Source organism: Entelurus aequoreus, linkage group LG03, assembly GCF_033978785.1.
Source record: "Entelurus aequoreus isolate RoL-2023_Sb linkage group LG03, RoL_Eaeq_v1.1, whole genome shotgun sequence".
NCBI classification, from domain to species: Eukaryota; Metazoa; Chordata; class Actinopteri; order Syngnathiformes; family Syngnathidae; genus Entelurus; species Entelurus aequoreus.
This window is the reverse complement of record NC_084733.1, coordinates 37,766,037-37,788,279: the sequence shown is the minus strand read 5'-3', so window position 1 is coordinate 37,788,279 and position 22,243 is coordinate 37,766,037. Positions and strand designations below refer to the sequence as shown.

At 37.6% G+C, this 22,243-nt stretch overlaps 2 protein-coding genes across 6 annotated transcripts in view; one reads left to right on the top strand and one right to left on the bottom strand.

The window, feature by feature from the left end:
• Positions 1–974: 974 nt before the first annotated feature.
• nol10 (nucleolar protein 10) lies at positions 975–21,911 on the bottom strand. Its single transcript, XM_062041750.1, has 21 exons — positions 21,698–21,911; positions 21,483–21,528; positions 21,307–21,405; positions 18,247–18,324; positions 18,124–18,161; positions 17,776–17,912; positions 17,594–17,659; positions 17,458–17,518; positions 13,234–13,319; positions 12,888–12,966; positions 12,538–12,687; positions 12,333–12,399; positions 7,705–7,757; positions 5,947–6,073; positions 4,577–4,656; positions 4,145–4,243; positions 2,538–2,630; positions 2,278–2,451; positions 1,883–2,187; positions 1,631–1,730; positions 975–1,397 (listed from the first exon to the last, which is right to left on the bottom strand). Exons 1-21 carry the CDS (start codon positions 21,761–21,763, stop codon positions 1,254–1,256), a joined length of 2,148 nt encoding a protein of 715 aa, XP_061897734.1. The 5' UTR covers positions 21,764–21,911; the 3' UTR covers positions 975–1,253.
• atp6v1c2 (ATPase H+ transporting V1 subunit C2) overlaps positions 21,750–22,243 on the top strand; it is a 37,682-nt gene continuing 37,188 nt past the window's right edge. For 2 of the 5 annotated variants that reach the window (XM_062041755.1, XM_062041752.1), the window contains exon 1: positions 21,753–22,017. The gene's annotated coding sequence lies outside the window, so the exon portion shown is untranslated. Of the gene's footprint in view, positions 22,018–22,243 lie in introns of all 5 variants that reach the window. The other 3 variants (XM_062041753.1, XM_062041754.1, XM_062041751.1) reach the window with 3 other exon arrangements.

Genomic DNA, 22,243 nt, shown 5'->3' with positions numbered 1-22,243 from the left:
GCATTGAGCTGGAGGGGGCGTGGCCTCCAGCTCCGGCTGAATACGGGGAGTTTGTCGGGAGAAGGGAGGTTGTCGGGAGAGGCGCTGAATACCGGGATTCTCCCGCTAAAAACGGGAGTGTTGGCAAGTATGGTTTTGGTACATGTACTGAAGCTCTGATACATTTAAGAAAACAAAACACTCAGTGCACCAGAGATTGTTACTATTATTACTATTGGCTGTAAAGTGTATCACACTATCCTAATTTGGGTCAAAATCCCATCCATTCCCTTATTGTTTGTGCCAGAGCTGCTTGATCCGCTTCCGGTGGAATGCCTTTTGTCATGGTGGAATTGCACCATTGTGAAAGGAAAAGAAGAACAATTTCCGAAAATAAAAATTAGATAACTTTACCACCCTTTGTTTTTTTAAATGGGAAAACACATTCTGCATTTTCTAGCGTGGGCATAGTGAATAAATGCTGATTACCTTGAGATAAAGTTATAGTCCAAATGACGAATGCATGCATGGTACTTTTGCAAAATATATCCATGTTAATCTGTATGGCTTACATGCTAATATGCTAGTCATTGTGCAAAAGCATCGTTATCTGACATAAATTGCGGGCTACAAGGAAACTCAAATGAAACCTCCCTCTCTCACATTTTGAAAATGGCCAATGTTGATAAAGTAGGCGGTTGGCGCCATCCAGCTCATATGGGGCAGAAGCGGGGGAAGGACACCTCGGCTGTCCCATTTCCAAGAACTGCAGTTGTTGGCCGTGGAAAAGGAAAAAAAAACTCTCACATTTCTCCCCCTCCCCTCCTTTCACTGCTGACGCAAGTAGGTGCTTAACTGCTACAAAGGATAGCGGCTTTAGTTTGCATAGGGAAGAAGCGAGAATATTCTCACAGAGAGAGGAGGTTTTACAACTTTACCTCTTTGGCAAAAAAAACAATGCTGAGACATGTTTTATCAAACATTTTAGTAAGAGTTTGTATCACAACATTCAGTGGTACATCTTTTACCCTATTCATGGTGTGAAAGTGTAAAACGCAGGTCTAATCACAGCTAAAATATATACAGTGTACATTTAATGTACTTGAGGTGTTTTGGATAAAGACTTTTCAAAGCATGTACACAGTCTCGACATAGGCAATCTTAAGCAGAGCCTCTACACATTCCTTGGGTTTAAAAACAACATTTTGCCATTTAAGACATGTGCTTAAATGGTGTGACTGACTTGAGACGTTTGTAGACTGGGCTTCCCCTCCTTAGTGCCTTCCTCTTCCACTTCCTCTGCTGCCGGCCCGACCCCTACCTCGAGCGCTGCTCAGGTGTCCAGCTGAGCGGCGGAGCTTCTTTCTCTCCTCGTGGTGGTCCCGCTCTGCCTGTTGCTGCTTCTTCTGCTGCTCAGACTGCAGAGTATACAAGTGTATGTTGTCAATCTTGCTTTGTTGAATGTTTTCATATGTACTTGGCAGGGGGTCAGAGAAGACCAGTTTATGAGTCTCAGGATGTGTGGTTTTTTATAGCCACTAAAATTGCAATTATTGGGGCCAATGTTCCACTGTGGTTTACTGTTTTTTACGGTTGCTTTTTTTAAGCATGGCTTTTCCTAAACTTTGGGTGACATTGATGCACATTTTACCTTTTTGAGAGTAAAGGTTAGTTGCTTGCTGCCCACTGTAGTGTCAGCCAAGTTGTTGGTTTCAGAGTGCTCTAATTTCAGACGCTCCTCCAAGGAGGCCCTGAGGGGGAGACAAAAACAAACAACATTTTTTGGGTGCTTAAAAAGTTGTTGGAAAATGCATTATTCGGCTATTATAATCTGAAAAGCTAATTCCAGTTAATAATAACTATAAAATCTTAGAATTAGTCTCAACTGGCTTTAAAGACATACTTCTGTAGTTTCTGCTTGTGGGCCACATCTTTAAAGCTGCGGAACTCCTCCCCGCTTTTGATCTGATAGAACTGAGGCTGATTGTTTTTTATGTTCTCAGCTGTGATGAAGGTTTCATCTCCTCCGCTGCGCTTGGTGTCCAGCAGGATAGTGTTGCGGTCAGCGACCTTCCTCTCCTGCCGCCTCCTATCTCGGCCCTCTTCATGCAGTAGCCGACGTTGCTCCCTCACTTCCTCTACCCAGCTCTTGTCGTCATCTGAGCTTTCCTCAGAGCTAGCCCGACCTTCCTCTTCCTCCTGACCCTCCTGGAAGGAATTATAGACGTGTTGGTCCTTCTTTGCTGCATGTGAGAGCCTCATTGCATTTAAAGTATTCATTAAGTAGCGCAGAATCACCTGAGAAGCAGCATCTTGTTTAGCTAGCAGGTGTAGCTTCTTCTTCCTCTTCTGGCTCACTTTGGAGACGATGGGATTGAGCAGGCGGAACTCCTCACTCTGCTCGTCCACCTGGTAGTCTGGGTTTTCAAACATCACCTTGAAGCGGTTGTCGCCCAGAATGGTGGGAAGGGCCTGCAATTTCAACAAGTTGAATTAAGTAAGACAATACACAATCTGAGACTCAAAAGTCGTCCATTTTGTCTTCTACATCTTCTTACCTTGCCCTTCTTTTTCCTGGACGCCAGATCAACTTCATCGTCTCCCTCCTCCATCAACTTGAGAGCCAACTCCTTGTTGACTTTGGGCAGAGTCTGACTCAGGCAGACAAACGTTTAGTGTTTGTTAGAAAAATAAAAAGATGACACTGTCCACACTCTTAATTAACTTGATTGCACACAGTCACCTGGTTTAAGTCATTAACTCAGTTATGCAGTTGTTGACAAATCGGTATAGTTCCAAATAGCTATCAGTGTTAAAGAACCAAGGCATCTTTTTTTTAATGTACTGGTAGAAAGATGCATCCTCTTTATGCAATGACATTTTTTTAATGCCGTCTTCATCATAATGATCTGCCTTTGCACGTTAATCTGTTTTTTTTAAATATTTTCTTAAAACAATTATTTTCATTGTTTTCTAGCACAGTTTTAAGTTGTTGATGTTATTTTTTACTTATGTTGTATTTTATTTTATTTTTTTACTGATTCCATTCTATCTGTTTATTGTGGTTTCTTTTGGCTAGTATTTTTCTACATGTTTTAATGTCTTTTAATTTTATTTCAGGAATTTTTACATGTACCATGTTGCCTTTTGGGAGTATCTGTGCCTTTTTACTAATATTATGTATTTTATAATTTTTTCTCTACAGCACTTTGGTACATTGTAATTATTTAAAGTTCTCTACAAATAAAGTAGGATCGTGTTGGATAATTGCAGTAAGCTGGGTTAGCACTAAGATGTTAAAAAAAAGTGGTTAGTTGCGATTACTTGTGCGAACACCCAAAGCTACTTTTATGGGGTGCCTTGCTTCAGGTTTCAAGATGGCAGAATCTGCCCTACTTCAGGTCATACTCATCTACCTTCCTGTGTGAACTATCTGAACTCCTCACCTTGCTTTTTGTCTCTGTCTACTTTGCTACTTGGTGATTTAAACATGCATGTCGGATGAAATAACAGTCTAGTGGCCACTGAATTGTTCTCACAGCTTGATAGCCCCTCTCCTTCATCACTATTAGAGCTACTTTGACAAAAAGAAAAGCTCGGTGTGCTATTTGTGTTTTAATTACCGTATATGACTGGCAACATTTAAAATGGCCTTTATGAAGCAGATCTTCACTCAAACAATGCAGTCATTGCTTTTATGTGATTATGTGGTAGTTAGTCATTAAAGAAAGGTATGTCTGAATTGAACTAAGACTTTAGGCTACTATTCTTTGACCCTTTAGCAAGCTACTGGAAATCAGGTGGCAAACTACACCTGCTCTATATCTGGCGTCTCTAGCCACGACCACTGAGATCATAAAAAAGACACTTTTTAAAATAGGCCACAATAACTTTTAAGTTTGATTATTTAATTAGGTCTAAATTTTTAAGATAATATTTTAAAGGGCAGAAGTCATTCATTGTACTTTAAAAGTTCAGACAAGAAACACCTTACGGTTCATGATTTCATAACCTGTATCGACAACTACTAGAATTTCAGTGGTTTTAAGCAAGCCAAAACAACAGCGTACTTCTTAAAATAAAAAATTGGCACATTCTGTTTATCAAAATGGTGCAGCTCTAATGCTAACTGCCAGGGTCATGTTTTGGTGTCAGAATGGCTTACCTTAACTTGTACTCTCTGAGTCCTGGTCTCCTCGATCTTCTGCCGGATCTTATCTTTGCGGTACTCCTCAAATGCGAAAGGATTTGCCAAGCTTTTGACCTGAGACCAAAAAGCCCAAGTGTTAAATGAAACACCTGTACACTACATGTTTATAATTAAAACAAAACTGCTTATGATCATGAAAACTCACCTGCTGCTAAAATTGTAATCACAAAGTGTATGTTTAACAATAGGTTTGCTATTGCATTACTGTAGCATACATTTTTTCTAAACTTTCATAAAATAAGCTAAATATCACAAAGGAAGCAATTTATTAATTTCTAATGAAGTGGTTGACAGTGAATGTCATAAACCCTTAACATTCATAATTATGACATCAACGATTGCACTAATAATTTTTTTCTTTATATATTAAAGGAATATACAACACACCTTATGGTAGAGCCTGATGTCCATGAAATAGCCATGCATGTACGCTTTCAGTAGGGACGACCCCACCAGGTGAGACAAACCTTAAAAGAAAATCAAGGTGATGTACATTGTTCTTTAGGATGGGGGTGGTGATTTATATAAAGCTTTGATGAGATACATTATATCATATTTGTATATCCAATTTTCATTTCAAGGTGTTTGTGATCAGGTTTAGGGTAAATAGGATCATATAAATACTGTTGCAGTCCAATGAAAAGCATATCGCTACATTTTGTGAGAATGTAGCGATATGTGCTCCCCACCCTGAGATGACTCACTCTTAAAGTAGCTACCGGTACGTATTTGATGCCTGGATGCCTGTGAGTGTGTAAATGCTCTCAAAGGATCTTCCATCGACGTGGTCTACTCAAGGTTATGTAACAGGCCACGTTACACAGCTTATGTAAATCAACACCGCTGCTGAGCCCCACCGTTATTCGACAGCAGCCAACCACCTCTCTGCTCTTTGCCATTTGATCTTTTTACTGCTGAGACTGCATTCCAATGTTCATTCAACCATTCCTCAGGGATACGCCCACACCCAGCCCTCTTTAGTCCTCCCCCCATGCATCCAAAGTTAGGTTGCGGTAAAAGTAAGATGCAGTTTTTAATTTTTATAGAAGCATTAAAATAATTACAGTGGAACTTCGCACGTTTGCAATTCAGCATTTGTGATCCTGCAAATTGTTGTAATTTTTTTTCCACAGAGAAAACATCTCATTCAGCCTAGGTTGGTAATCATTTATAAATAGATAATAATTAAAAGGTAAAATGTACAGCATACCCGCCCAGACTTTTTACATGTTCATGTTTCTTATGCTTCACTAACAATGCTTTTTTACTAAGCGTTGAGATGTCCCACTTTGCTATGCGGTCCTGAATGCACCACAGCAGGGGGTGGGGGCGGTGAGTGTCTCAATTACAATAAATTAGTCGCTTGTGCGTCCACAGCCAAACCCCCGTGAAAAGTGGGGATTTAATATATATTTATATTTCTCAGTAAGAATAAAACAAAGTAAGATACTGTGCCAGCAATCGGAGTGTTGCTGGTTACTGGGGTTCAATTCCCACCTTCTACCTTCCTAGTCACGTCCGTTGTGTCCTTGGGCAAGACACTTCACCCTTTGCCTCTGATGGCTGCTGGTTAGCGCCTTGCATGGCAGCTCCCGCCATCAGTGTGTGAATGTGTGTGTGAATGGGTAAATGTGGAAATACTGTCAAAGCGCTTTGAGTACCTTGAAGGTAGAAAAGCGCTATACAAGTATAACCCATTTATCATTATATGTATTACTTAGCAGAAAAACAAAAACATGAATGTAACAAGGCCTCACCCAAAGTTTCCAGGTCCTTGCGGGTGACAAACTTGTAGTCGTCATACACAGTGCTCTCAGGGCTTTCTTCCAGCTCTTCGGTAAGGCTGTCAAGGAAGGAGCACCAGCGAGGTGCCGGGCCTAGAGCCTGAACTCAGAAAACACAAATTTCGGATTAAATCGCTGACTAAAGAAAACAAATATTTGTCAAAGTATAACATTGGTGAGATGAAGATTAGGAAACTCATCAGTATCCAAAAAAAGGGATGATATCATTGTAGACGATAGAGGTTCTGGTATTACACTGACGTGCACTGTAAATCCACACCAATACACTTAATACATATATAAGATAGTTGAAACACTGAAAGGATCTTGGATAGTTGCAGTCCTAAAAAGGAACTTCTATCAACGATATTGAGTTTGATTATGTTCTAACCCAAACCAATGTGTTCTGTCAGCAGTATTGAACATCTACTACATATACATTTTTTAAAACTGTGTTGAGGGACACATGTCAAAGAATGACCCAATAAGTCAATTATTTTTAAATATAATATCAGTTGGGTGGCCAAATTGTAATGCACAACACTGCCACCTATAGGACTGGAGTGACCCTGACAGGTCATAACTTCAACTTTAAAGTCTGCCAGAGTTGTTTAAGATTGTTCATCTTTGATAAAGTTCTACACTTTACTCTGTGTTATTTAAGGCAGCGGTTCCCAACACGTTAGTGTGCTAGGAAATTATTAAATTTGATATTTACCACCACTGCCCTAGTTTTTCCAACTGGGGTAAAAATGCACAAGAAGTTCAATATCTACTCAAGTGCACATTTTTCTAACAGATATTGAGATTCAAAAGTGTTTGATTGTTTGTTTACTTATTTGGGATAGTTAAAAGTTATTGACCTTTGAATTGCAATGGTGAAAAAAAATTAATGACAAATCAAAATGTACTGCCCTGAAAAGGAATACTTACATTATTTTTATTATATATTATGATTGCAATAGTGCTTGATTTGGTCTCAAAATAATGCTGACAATAATATAATTTATCCTAAATAATTTGTGGGACAATATTTTGCCCAACAAAATGTATTATCAGCACAGGCCCAGTATTCTCTTAATTTTCTGATTCCTATGTAACTTGAAAGAGGGGATTATTTGAAAGAAGCCATATTTAATGTTGCCTATATCCCTATTAATATTGTAAATCTTGTTGGTAGATACAACAAAAGTTCATTAGAATTTTGAAAATTAACATATCATATGCTATCATCACAAATCCACGACATGACATTAGACATTAGACAAACTTTAATGATCCACAAGGGAAATTGTTCAACACAGTAGCTCAGTTACAATGATGGAAAGTGTAAGGATGGAAAGGACAATGCAGGTATAAATAGACGTATTGGATTTAATCGATATCTGTCATGACATTTGACTTAGTTGGAATGGACAGATGTGTCTCTTACACTCTTGGAAATGCTGATGAAAGGCACAAAGTACAAAGTCTAAAAAAAAACACTGCTCTCTTTTTTCCTGTCATTCTTTTGGTCTCGTTGCTAATACACTAGAGTAGCACAAGTGCCCACACGTGGTGCAATTATGTGAGTAACTGTGTTTGGCAACTGTAATGTGCACACCAACCAGAACATCAATCACACCTTTTATTGCACCAATAACTGTGAGAACATCCGTTAAGATAAGTACTGAGATATGTGCTTGGTAGTGTTTGTCTGTGGGCTGTTGGAAAAACAAGTTCTGTACTCACCGGGATGTAGAATGTGTTCATCTTAGGATCTTCATTGGCAGTGAACATCATACCTGCCAAACAGACATAAGGAGAAAAAATAGTGTAAAAAGAAGCAAATACATCTAAAATAGTGTAAAAACAGAACTTTAAAAGGTTTTTTTTGTAATTTTACCCAGGATTCATAATCCCATTTTAAGATAAAAACACATATCTGTCTCGTTTTTTAGCAATCTAATGTGTAATATATGTCTCGTACTACACGGCTAACAATGTAGTGAATTAAATTATTCTATCCAGCACAAAAAGCCCTCCAAAAAAAACTTCCAAAAACCTCCAACAATATCCCATTTACATGTCGTGACATGCTTATTAACCAAGTATTAGCGTCATTGTTATTATAAAAACTAATGCTGAGGAACTATTTTTAGCAGCGACTTGATCACAAAGAGGTAACTAGTTTATGGAGCTACTGAAATACTTAGTTGGTGAACTTCTGCATCGCCTCTAAACCGGTTAATAGTTCAATCTAGATTATAAATTATGCCTCACACTTGTATAGGTGAAGGTTGTGGCCATAAACCGAGAAGTTGGTCAATTTAGCCCACAGAGACACTGCAAGGATCGGCATGAAAAGATGTCAACTTCAGTGAGGATTATGCTGAATTTACCATTTAAACAGAAAACAAGTTTTAAAATCAGACATTGTACATTCAGTGATTGTTTTATTATGTTTGTAATTCTTGTTCGGGACTGAGCACTAGTTTGGATCAGCTTATCCTCTGTATATTCAGGCTCAAAAACATAAGGTGCTGGATCCTGATTTGTCCCAAAGTATTCCTTGTTATTTCTCATGAAGTCTGCCATGATTAGCAATAGTCGTATTTTGTTGAAAGAAATAGTGAACATTGCGATTCATCTGTGAAATCAATGTGCTGCCGTAATGCTTAGATCAAAATAAGTAAATATTACATGTTATTATGAATGTGCCTGTTACTACATTACATACAGTATATACAATACTTACAGTATTCACAGCGCTTCGCTTTTCCCACATTTTATTTTACAGCATTATTCCAAAATGGAATACATTTATTTTTGTCTTCAATATTCTACACACAATACCCCATAATGACAATGTGAAAACGTTTTTTCATTAGAATAAAAAAAACAAAACAACTAAGACACGATATGTACATAAGTATTCACAACCTTTGCTCAATACTTTATTGATGCTCCTTTGGCAGCAATTATAGGCTCAAGTCTTTTTGAATACAATACCACAAGCTATCTTTGGGCAGTTTCACCCATTCCTCTTTGCAGTACCTCTCTAACTCCATCTGGTTGGATGGGAAGCGTCGGTGCACAGCCATTTCCAGATCTCTCCAGAGATGTTCAATCGGATTGAAGTCTGGGCTCTGGCTCAAAGACATTTATAAAGTTGTCCTGAAGTCATTCTTTTGATATCTTGGCTGTGTCGTTGTCCTGCTGAAAGATGAACCGTCGTCCCAGTCTGAGTTCAATAGTACTCTGGAGCAGGTTTTCATCCAGGATGTACCTGTAAATTACTGCATTCATCTTTCCCTCTATCCTGGCTTGTCTCCCAGTGTCTGCGACTGAAAAACATTCCTACAGCCTGATTCTGCCACCACCATGCTTCACTGGAGGGATGGTATTGGCCTGGTAATGAGCAACGCCTGGTTTCCTCCAAACATGATGCCTGGCATTCACGCCAAAGAGTTCAATCTTTGTTTCAACAGAACAGAGAATTTTTTTTCACATGTTCTTAGAAAATTTCAGGTGCATGTTGGAAAACTTTTACAAAGCTGCAGAGATAGTTGTCCTTCTGGAAGGTTCTCCTCTCCCCACAGAGGAATGCTGTAGTTCTTGGTCACCTTCCTGACTGGGGCCCTTATCCGATCGCTCTGTTTAAACGGCCAGCCAGCTCTAGGAAGAGTCCTAGTGGTTTCAAACTTCCACCATTTACGGATGAAGGAGGCCACTGTTCTTATTGGGACCTTCAAGGCAGCAGATATGCTGTGGCTTGTGCAGCCCTTTGAGACTTTTGTGATTTAGGGCTATATAAATAAACATTGATTGATTGATTGATATTTTTCTTTATTCTTCCCTAGATGTGTGCCTTGGGACAATTCTGTCTCTGAGGTCTACAGACAATTCCTTCGACTTCATGGTTGGTTTGTGCTCTGCCATGCACTGTCAAGTGTGAGACCTTATGGACAACCAACTAAATTTACCACAGGTGGACTACAATTAAAGTATAGGAACATCTGTTTCAACTGGATGACCAGTTGAAACAGGATGCACCTAAGCTCACTTTTGAGCTTCATGGCAAAGGCTGTGAATATATATATACACTGTGTGTATATATATATATATATATATATATATATATATATATATATATATATATATACACTGTATGAATGTATATATACACTGTATGTATGTATATGTATATGTATATATATATATATATATATATATATATATATATATATATATATATATATACACTGTATGTTTGTATATATACACTGTATGTATGTATATATATATATTATATATATATACTACCGTTCAAAAGTTTGGGGTCATCCAAACAATTTTGTGTAATAGCCTTCATTTCTAAGAACAAGAATAGACTGTCGAGTTTCAAATGAAAGTTCTCTTTTTCTGGTCATTTTGAGCGTTTAATTGACCCAACAAATGTGATGCTCCAGAAACTCAATCTGCTCAAAGGAAGGTCAGTTTTGTAGCTTCTGTAACGAGCTAAACTGTTTTCAGATGTGTGAACATGATTGCACAAGGGTTTTCTAATCACCAATTAGCCTTCTGAGCCAATGAGCAAACACATTGTACCATTAGAACACGGGAGTGATAGTTGCTGGAAATGGGCCTCTATACACCTATGTAGATATTGCACCAAAAACCAGACATTTGCAGCTAGAATAGTCATTTACCACATTAGCAATGTACAGAGTGTATTTCTTTAAAGTTAAGACTATTTTAAAGTTATCTTCATTGAAAAGTACAGTGCTTTTCCTTAAAAAATAAGGACATTTCAATGTGACCCCAAACTTTTGAATTGTAGTGTATATACATACACATATATAAATATATACACACACACACATATATACACACACACACATATATATATATATATATATATATATATATATATATATATATATATATATATATATATATATATATATATATATATATATATATATATATATATATATATATATATATATACATACACACACACACATATATATATATTCAACGTCCCTCTGCTTATTCCCTACGGGGTAGCGGGGGGCGCTGGAGCCTATCTCAGCTACAATATATATATATATATAAATAAATGAATATACACACATTTGCAAAAAGCTCCTAAAAAACTTTTTTACATTGTCATTATGGGGTATTGTGTGTAGAATGTTGAAGACAAAAATGAATTCATTCCATTTTGGAATAAGGCTGTAACATAAAATGTGGAAAAAGTGAAGCCCTGTGAATACTTTTCGGATGCAATGTATAGGTGGGATAGATCGAATCCAATTACTTGCAGTGTTATGCTCCTATTGCTAGCATTTATTTACAATTTCAAATGCATAAAAAGAGAAAATCATTGGGATTAAGAATGAAAAAAGTATTTTTTCAAGCTAAATGGGCCAAGTGACACAACATTATATTCAAGAATGACAAACATTTTGATATATGGATAGCTTTAGAACCAAAGATTATGTTCACCTTTGTAGCCAGTATAAACCTACTAGCATTCAAGCCAAGATCAACTGGCGCCACCCAAAGGCGGACAGCAACGTTTGCTTATTTTTGTTCAAAATATGGTTTATGGTTTAAGTGTATTTTGAACATGCACTACAATTACAACATGATACATCACGATTTCCGGTTTCTCTTTTCAAAATATGAATTACTTAATGTAACAAAATAAGTGCAAATGTCGCTTAAGAAAAAAAAACGAAATTCCCCTTACTCGTAGGTTCTCCTGTAGTTTTATGTACCGGTATTTATAAAAGCATTCGCTTATTTAAAAAAAATCTCCTTATGATTATTATGAGCTGGGTCATTAATAAACACTTCTTCACAGTCTCTTTTTAGAGTCAGACCATGGGTTTAATGTTCTCATTAGTTCTAGTTCATATCAAAACCACACAACATGATCTTACAAGAGTTAACTGTCGGAATCCTAATCTAAATGTTTGGCTGACTGCTTTTATGCAGTAATTTCTTTGAACACCACTTTTGTGTTTAAATATTTTAGTGCTGTGTCATCATTTATTATAAAACTTTGTTAGATGGATTAAGTCTAAAGCTCTCTTTATGTTAGATAATATTAAAACAATTGGTTCCTACATATTCTAATAACATCTTTGCGGCACAAAAACTGGTTTAGTCTGTTAAAACAAGTGAAAACAAGCTACTGCTTTGTAATTCCTTTGTTGAATGTGTTTATATTTATATATTGAAATAATTTGCTCAATATATAAACAAATTTTGTCATTTGCTACTCTACTTACTTTTAACATACATTATCATTAAATGTTTATTGTGAGGCCACTATTCAGACAGCAGTGGTAAAACATTGTTCTCACCTGAGTTGGGATATATGCACACATCATTAATGTTGCTTTCAGTCTGGATGGAGGACAACACTTTGCCCTGTGGTGAGTCGTGGAAGAGAACATGTCATACAAAGAGCATTAATCTGTTTCATGGAGTATGAGTCTTGAGAGAATGTGTATTAAATGTTATGACCAGAGGGTATATAATATTACACTAACATCTCTAACTTCTTACATTGTCTTTGTTCCACATTTTTATTATTTTGGCGTCTGCTGACACAACCAGGTCCATCTCGTTGTGGAAATTGAGCGATTTAATTGGGAGGTTGTAGAAGTGGTCTTTCACGAGCAGCGGTTGGTTGGATCGCAGGTCATACAGCAGCACCTTTAGCCGGAAAAACAAGGGACATATACATATACATGCCTGCACGCGCACACACACACATACACGCCTAACAGGCTACCATCACTCCAGAGGACACCAACTTGCTTGTGCGAGTACATTCAAAGATATGCTATATTCAAAATATAATTTCCTTTTCCCAAATATTTTACTATAGTGTCTCTTCAGTATATAAGGCTCACCTGTCCAGTGCTAGTGCCTACTGCTATGGAGAGAGGGCCGTTAAACTTCAGTGCACTTATAGAGGGCAAACTTAGAACTCTGGAAACAAGAACATAAAGTATCACATTATTAGCAGAAAGGTACATTTTAATGTACTTCAAAGCCATAAAATAGTGATCTGTAAACAATGGAGTGTCAGTAAGACACTACTGCTTCTAAAATATCTCTGAGGCTCCTACAGAGAAGCAGAATGACACATGGCGTGTCAGTCGTTTTTTTTTTTGACAGTGCCAGCTTTCAATGCACAAGAAAAGTTGAGGGCAACAGAAATAATTTGTCATATTTATGTGGCAGGTTGCTACATACTCCATTCCTTCTCTGAGGCTGCTCAGGGCACAGTCGAGAAGACCCACTCGTTTCCTGACACGAGGGTCCCAGCATTCCACCCTTCCCTATAAGACAGGAATAAACAGTGAAATGCAGGGAAATTTAAGGCCAAATTCCGAAGCTAATTTAATTTCTAACAACTACAAAGAGCCATTTAAATAATAATAATAATAATAATAATAATAATAATAATACCTGGGATTTATATAGCGCTTTTCTAAGTACCCAAAGTCGCTTTACATGTTAAAAACCCATCATTCATTCACACCTGGTGGTGGTAAGCTACTTTCGTAGCCACAGCTGCCCTGAGGTAGACTGACGGAAGCGTGGCTGCCAATTTGCGCCTACGGCCCCTCCGACCACCACCTATCATTCATTCAACATTCATTCACCGGTGTGAGCGGCACCGGGGGCAAGGGTGAAGTGTCCTGCCCATGGACACAACGGCATGGTAAGATAAATAGAACTGAAATGAGCTACAAACATTAGCATGTTAGCATTCTAACAATTGGCATGTGTCAAGTACCAAATATAAGACTCTGTAGGTGTATACTTGAAAAATGTGTTCAAAAAGCCAGTATGTGTGCATCATTATACAAACATCAAAACTCATGACTGCAGACCTGCAAAATTAGCCAAAAAAGTTAGAAAGACATACTAACTGTGCGCATGAAGTAACAACATATATGACTGAGGTTTAAATTTGCAAAAGTTGCTAAAAAAAAAGCTAGCAAGCATAATTGACTAATATTGTCAGCCAGTGTTGGTCATATTATCTTGAAGTAATTAGTTTGTTACAAATTATTTATAAAAAATAATAAATCTAAAATATAATATAATATACAGGTAAATAAAAATAAATAAATAATTGAGTTAGTAACTCAGTTACCTCATTGGAAGAATAATTAGTTACTTAGCAAAGTAACTGTGACATTATATTTCATTGTTCCTTAAGTTGCTTGAGGCAGATGTCGATAAACTAGGCCTAGGCTGATAACAATAATAATAATAATATATAAATACATTTTGCTTGAAGATATATTGACCTACAAATGATTGTCAATAAACAATATTATTGCCGTTATTTTTATGAGACCAAATAACTATTGATATACACAACCAAAACAATAAATAAAATGGCTAAATAAAGTATTGACAAACAAAGTTGCACCTAAATATTGAACATGTAGGCAGAGGTAGAGTTGTACATTATTTAATTGACAAGTTAGGACCTTCTTAAACAAAAGTCCCGAGTAACAATATAAACACTACAGTATAAGCAGATGTATTAACAGGCTCGCTTCCGCCATCATAGTCACTTCTGTTGTGTCCTTGGGCAAGACACTTGGCTCCCAGTGTGACCCACACTGGTTTAAATGTAGCTTAAATGTGTAGATAATGGGTTTCACCATGTAGCGCTTTGAGTCTCCAGAGAAAAACACTATATAAATATAATTCACTTCACATATGCAAAAAACCAATCTGGCAGATTTCGAGTGAGAAACACTAACATGACAAATGTCTTTTAAGGTTTCCTTGTGAAGAACCCTGAAATATTGCAAATATTTAAAAAAAAACAATTCTAGGCTCCTCCACATAGCTTATAGGTGAGGCATTTTCAAGCTGGCTGACATCATTTTTTCCTCGATGTCACAGAAAGCATGAAAATGTGTTAACGGCTGCCCACTCTTCTTTACTTATATAAAAAGTCTCCTTAGGGCTGGGCGGTATACCGGTAATACAAATTATACCGGTATAATAATAATAATAATAATGGATTAGATTTAATATCGCGCTTTTCTATTATTAGATACTCAAAGCGCTCACAGAGAAGTGAGAACCCATCATTCATTCACACCTGCTAGGCTGTATATTTTAGAAAGAGGTATGTATTTGAGACAATACCGCCATATGTAATCCTAAATGTTTTAACGCAGAAGTCTCTATGCTCATTGTGCGCTGGGTGCTGTCATGCCTCCTCCACGCACAGTGTGGCGGGGTAGGAGCCACACTCACGTGACACAAACTCCAATATGAGAAGTGTGCGTCCGTGAAGCATACCTGTCAACGTTCCCCTTAAAACCAGGAAATAACGTGTTTTGTCCTCCTTTGTCGGCGTTTTACTGATCCCGTTTTTCCCCAGATTTTGCTTTCAATGAAAAAATTATCCTCAGCAGTATTGTTGCAAGCAATCGTGTCCGTTTGACTCAAGCCTCAGCATCACTCGGGTGAACACGCATTCATGACAGCAGCGTGGCGACTTGCGATGTATTTGATTCTATCAAATTAACAACGCAAAAGAGCTGGATGCACTTGAAAACGACGGAGAAGACATTTCTGCCAAAATATAAACTTTGTGTAAATAGATATGTTGAATCATGGAGCATGTCACGTGGATGGAGGCTTGTTAAGCGACTCGATCGCTGCAATAGCAAAAACCAAAAAACAGGACCGGGAAGATGCCAGGAAAGGAGGATAACTACTGTATTTTTACAGTACGAGAGCCCTCTAAGTATGAAATAACACCAAGTCACTTTTACACTCATTTATCCAATATAGTGTAGCATTGGTTAGCGCTAGTGCCTCACAGCGAGAAGGTCCTGTGTAGATAATGGGTTTCACCATGTAGCGCTTTGAGTCTCCAGAGAAAAACACTATATAAATATAATTTACTTCACATAAGCAAAAAACCAATCTGGCAGATTTCGAGTGAGAAACACTAACATGACAACATGACAAATGTCTTTTAAACGTTTTCAGTGTTTTTAGAAATGCTAGTTTTAGAACAATATTAAATGGCAGCATGTCTATGGCGATGTATTTAACCAAACTTTCTATGAGCGCAAAACATTTTGCACTGTTTTGTTTACACTGACCCGGCTTGTTCAGCGAATGCAAAGAGTGTGAATTGTCGGTTAGTTGTGTTTCACGTGGGCGTGCATGTTTGTTATATTCACGCACATTCGGCAAACTGACTCCTCTGTGTTGATTGGCTCATCTTGTTCCAAAGGTTCAAACTGAAATATTCCCACACTGGTGGGGTGGCATTTGGTTTTGTGATCATGTTAGCTCCGACATGCTAACTTGTTGCACTGTGTGAGTGTGTGATGCTGGCTGGCCAGCGGCCTTGCCTTGCCGCACAAAGAGTCAAAAACACTTAATGAGGACAAGATAATTCACCTCATTAATTTCATTCCGCTACAGCACAAACGTGCGTAGCTGCTGAGAGCGACAAAAAGTGTTAATGCCATTGAAACATGCACTTGCCGATTTATCGGCGTTGGAAAACACACCAACTTAATTTTCGTTTGTCGTCTGTCAATGGACTTATTGAATATCGGTCAAGGCCAGGGGTGAACATTTAAAAAAGTAGAATGGTTTGAATCGGATGAAAAAAAGTGGGAGATGGCGGTGGACAGAAAATAGGGTGGAATAATAATTAGAATACCATTTTGTGTGATTGCTAAAAAGCATTCACACAAAATAGAACCGTCCACCCCCAGAATTCGCCAAATTACTGTTGTGTTAGTAGTTCAACCTTGCCACAGGAAGGTCTTACATTATATTCTATAACATTGCTCAACAACAAATCTAATGTGGGCCTAATACTTTTGCACAATTAACTTTTGTAATACCTGGAAAGTTTGAAAAACTCAATTCAAGAATCAAATACATTGCTCATTCAATTTTTTGGAAAACTGGAAAAATAAAACCATTTATACAGCATTTTCAAACATAACGCTCATATTCTGGGGTTACATTGGCAGAACAAATGTTCCCCTGTTGGATGAGGTCAGTGGTGGCATGGAAGACTGCTGGTTGACACGTGAACCCCATTCAATATACAACACAGGATTTACTGCATTATCAGAAGATGGTATATGTTGAGTCACTATATATGACTGGTAATGGTAGAATGGTCAAAAAATTTCTTTAAATCTCTGGGTGAAGACTACGTGCAGGTCAACTGTGTAACTGGTCAACTGGCTCAAATATGTTGCAAAAAAATAATTTTAACAAAGCAAAGCATAACCTTTGTCATAGTTACCGAAAGCAAAAATTTTGGTACAAGAAAGTGGTGTAAATTTGACTTTTTAAATTTAGATTTTTATGCAGTGAGCAACTACAACCATGCGTGTACTTGTGTCTACAAGTGACCACTCACTGCCTTGTTTTAGATGCAGCACTATATGTTAAAAGTACCTCAGAGGTTCCACTGGCAAACAAATGATGGACAGGGTTGATGTCGCACACATTGTGCTCCCTGGTGGAGAAGACAAGAAGGAAAAACAGTGAGACAGAGAAAAGATCCTTGGCAATTAATGTGGAAAACACTCACATTGCATCTGTCTGAAGTGAGTTGAGGAAGCGACCTTGTTCAAGATTCAGTCTGTAGATCTCTGAACTGTGGGGAAAAAATGCAACATACAACTAATCCATTCTTACAGAACATGTAAGATATGTCCTATAAAACATGTCAAATTAAAGGGACTAAAGTCTCAAAATGTAAAATGCCCTCACCTAGATCCCACAAAATAAAGATCACACGAGGGGTAATGGTAAGAAAAGTCACGTCCAAACTTTGGAATTCTGGTTTTGTAGTAGTAACCATACTGGGAATGAAACTCCACATATCGATCAGAGAGTAGGAACACAAGCTGAGGACACATTCAGAATTGAAGTCAAATAAAAGAATGAATGAATGAATAAATGTATTGTAACATGAGCATTTATGAGCTAGTTTACATTGCACCCTTAAATGGAAAATAAAGAAGTATTTCATTAAAAAAAACATGACACTATGGCAAACAATTCACAACACAAATATTCACTCGAGTAAGTTGTCAGAAACAATACATTTTTAATTACCTTTGAATAGTCATCAGACAATATGTCGAAGGCCACAACTTTTAAGGGAGAGAAATGGAATTAATCAAAATATAATTACGTGAATGACATGGACATGCAACAAGACAAAAAGTTAGCATTTACTGTCTGAATCCAGGCAACGTTCAAACTTCAGTGACAGCTGGTAGGTGTCATAACATCGAAACCTGGGCTTGTACGTGCCTGAAATGATACATACAGATTAAAAATTGACCGATATGATTTTTTCAAGTCAAGGAGGCAGATAATTGATATTTGGAGCACATATTCATTAGCAGTAAATGTTTTTAAACATGATTAGTATATGTTAGTAAACACCTGGACAAGGCTTTAAGTAGTTTTTTTAACATAATTTTTTAGGAAACTTCAGTCCAGTAGCAACATGTTTTATGCAGCGCTAATGTTGTGGTTAATATAACACCCCAAAAATCAGGGGATTTCATAAACACCGTTATTACATGTGTCTAATGCTGCGGGTCAGAGAAGTTTCAAGACAGATCTTCATTTTCCCCTAAAGGCCCATTTGAAGTCTTTAAGAGGTATATTTTGCATTTTTGTCATAACTTTCCCCTTACATTTGTATAATCCAACTAGATATGAATGTGTGCGTGTATATGTGTGTGAATATTTCAGTGGACACGATGAGCTATGTTAAAAGCTTCTAGTGGGACAAGGTTATCTATCCCACATCTCTGCCTCTCCCTGGTAAACATCATCAATAAGCTACGAATGAAGAACATTTTCTTGTATTAATGGAACATTGAATAACAAAAATAAGGTTGCCACATAGTCACCTTAATTGTGATTAAATTATTATAAGCACATTTGGTGAGTTATGTTAATTTTAATCTCTAACGTTACTGGCTCTGTATACCTGCAAGTTGTCTCGCCCTATTGTGCTTGACTGAGCATTAACACTAGAAAGATAACATGTAGCCACGGCAAAAAGGAGGTCTCACACTGTCATAAGACTGATGTTGGCCACATTAAATACTTGTGACAGGATGAATTATATCTAAAAAATAGTGTTAAATACTCATAATAAACACAAGACATGTCAGAAGTTTATTTATGGTTAGTGTAAGTTTGAATGCTGCGGGTCAGAGAAGCATTAAGATTTGCATTTCAAAACATTGGAAATCTAGGGAAAATTTGTAAAAAATACTGGATTTCTCTACATCTCAATAAGTCGCCATCTACTCAATTTTATAGCAGTTTATGAATGTAATACTTTGTAAGGTTTCCTCGTGAGGAACCCTGAAATATTGCAAATATTTAAATAAAAACAATTCTAGGCTCCTTCACATAGCTTATAGGTGAGGCATTTTCAAGCTGGCTGACATCATTTTTTCCTCAATGTCACAGAAAGCATGAAAATGTGTTAACGGCTGCCCACTCTTCTTTACTTATATAAGTCTCCTTAGGGCTGGGCGGTATACCGGTAATACAAATTATACCGGTATAATAATAATAATAATAATAATAATAATGGATTAGATTTAATATCGCGCTTTTCTATTATTAGATACTCAAAGCGCTCACAGAGAAGTGAGAACCCATCATTCATTCACACCTGCTAGGCTGTATATTTTAGAAAGAGGTATGTATTTGAGACAATACCGCCATACCGATATATGTAATCCTAAATGTTTTAACGCAGAAGTCTCTATGCTCATTCTGCGCTGGGTGCTGTCATGCCTCCTCTACGCACAGTGTGGCGGGGTAGGAGCCACACTCACGTGACACAAACTCCAATATGAGAAGTGTGCGTCCGTGAAGCATACCTGTCAACGTTCCCCTTAAAACCAGGAAATAACGTGTTTTGTCCTCCTTTGTCGGCGTTTAACTGATCCCGTTTTTCCCCAGATTTTGCTCTCAATGAAAAAATTATCCTCTGCAGTATTGTTGCAAGCAATCGTGTCCGTTTGACTCAAGCCTCAGCATCACTCGGGTGAACACGCATTCATGACAGCAGCGTGGCGACTTGCGATGTATTTGATTCTATCAAATTAACAACGCAAAAGAGCTGGATGCACTTGAAAACGACGGAGAAGACATTTCTGCCAAAATATAAACTTTGTGTAAATAGATATGTTGAATCATGGAGCATGTCACGTGGATGGAGGCTTGTTAAGCGACTCGATCGCTGCAATAGCAAAAACTAAAAAACAGGACCGGGAAGATGCCAGGAAAGGAGGATAACTACTGTATTTTTACAGTACGAGAGCCCTCTAAGTATGAAATAACACCAAGTCACTTTTACACTCATTTATCCAATATAGTGTAGCATTGGTTAGCGCTAGTGCCTCACAGCGAGAAGGTCCTGTGTAGAGTTTGCATGTTCTCCCTGTGACTGCGTGGGTTCCCTCTGGATACTCCAGCTTTCTCCCACCTCCAAAGGCATTCACCTGTGTATAGGTTGATTGTAGGGCTGCAACAACTAATCGATTAAAATCGATTATAAAAATAGTTGCCGATTAATTTAGTCATCGATTCGTTGGATTTATGCTATGCGCATGCGGAGAGGCTTTTGAAATTTTTTTTTAATAAACCTTTATTTATAAACTGCAACATTTACAAACAGCTGAGAAACAATAATCAAAATAAGTATGGTGCCAGTATGTTGTTTTTTTCCAATAAAATACTGGATAGGATAGAAATGTAGTTTGTCTCTTTTATCCGATTATTAATCGATTAAACGAAGTAATAATCAACAGATTAATCGATTATCAAATTAATCGTTAGTTGCAACCCTAGTTGATTGGCAACACTAAATTGGCCTTCGTGTGTGTTTATGTTAGTGTGACTGTTGTCTATCTGAGCTGGCCCTGCGATGAGGTATCACCCATCCCCGCAACCTTAAAAGGGACAAGCGGTAGGAAATGGACGGATATCCAGTATAGTAGACATAATAAAAGAAAATAAGACACTGAACCGACTTTAGGAGCGATAGTCTCATATACTGCAGTTTATATTTTTAGTTCATATCTGTGTTGGCCCTGTGATGAGGTGGAGACTTGTCCAGGGCGTACCCCGCCTTCCGCACAAATGCACCTGAGATAGGCTCCAGCGACCCCGAAAGGGACAAGCGGTAGAAAATGGATGGAGGGATATTACCGTTTTTATACTTGAAAACAAACACCAAAGATAAACGTTTTATTTTACCAGCTGCAAGGATGAACTGCCCATCTCGAGACACCTTTATGGAGGTGCACACGGTGGGCATCTCAAAGTCCTGGATAAGCTCAATCCTCCGCTGGATGTCTAAAAATAAAAAATACAGTAAGACAGACTAAGATGTCAACTATTAACTATTGCAACATGAATACATTGGAACTTACCAACATCTTTCTTTTGCAGTTGTCTCTTCTTGCGGTCTGACAACCACTGGAAGTTCAAAACAAATTTGGATTATACTGTTGTTTATTTTAATTCATGACATAGAACATATTTAAAAAAAAAAAGGTAACTTATGTTTCAAAACACAGGTAATTAGCCAAATAGGTGTGCCTACCTATATTTTGGCTAATGAAAGCAAAGTTATGCTAGTTCTTACCTCCGGTAGAGACTTCCCATGGCTCAAATTGTAAATCTTCACATCATTTACACTAGAAACCTGCATGTTGAAAGCTTAACAAGGTCGTGGATACTCATAACACAACAGGCAGGACACCGGCGCGTGGCGAAGGACCCACGTTGATGCTTCGGCGATAAACAGGAAATAAACGTCCGTTCAACAAATGCGTCCGCCTGGGAACCAATACAGTCTATGAAAGTTCCGCTATCATTTGGGTCCATAAACGACATTTGGTCATTTTCATCTGAATAATATAACCACGGAAGAGTTCGACTTAAACTTTACACGACGTTCGTCCCGTAAGTATAGATTTATTTCACGTTATTCACAAATTACAGTTTATTTGATAAAAAACATTAAGGCTCGTTTAATATAACCCCTGTCCCCAATAAATAAAAAACAGTTAAAATAGTAATAGGCTAATATAGTAAAAGGGCACAACATAAAGAGAAAGAGCTTATATGTTGATACTAATAACAAATTCATGTTCTGTCATTATATACATATATATGGCGGGCTTTAGCC

Bases quoted from the DNA above. Each gene is read 5' to 3' on its own strand.
- nol10 (XM_062041750.1), bottom strand. From the start codon at position 21,763: ATGCAGGTTTCTAGTGTAAATGATGTGAAGATTTACAATTTGAGCCAT. The intron at 7,758-12,332 runs GTGAGAACAATG...TCTGTTTGGCAG, and splicing joins GTGCATATATCCCAACTCAG to GTATGATGTTCACTGCCAAT. The intron at 4,657-5,946 runs GTGAGGCCTTGT...TTTTCTTTTAAG, and splicing joins CAAGGACCTGGAAACTTTGG to GTTTGTCTCACCTGGTGGGG.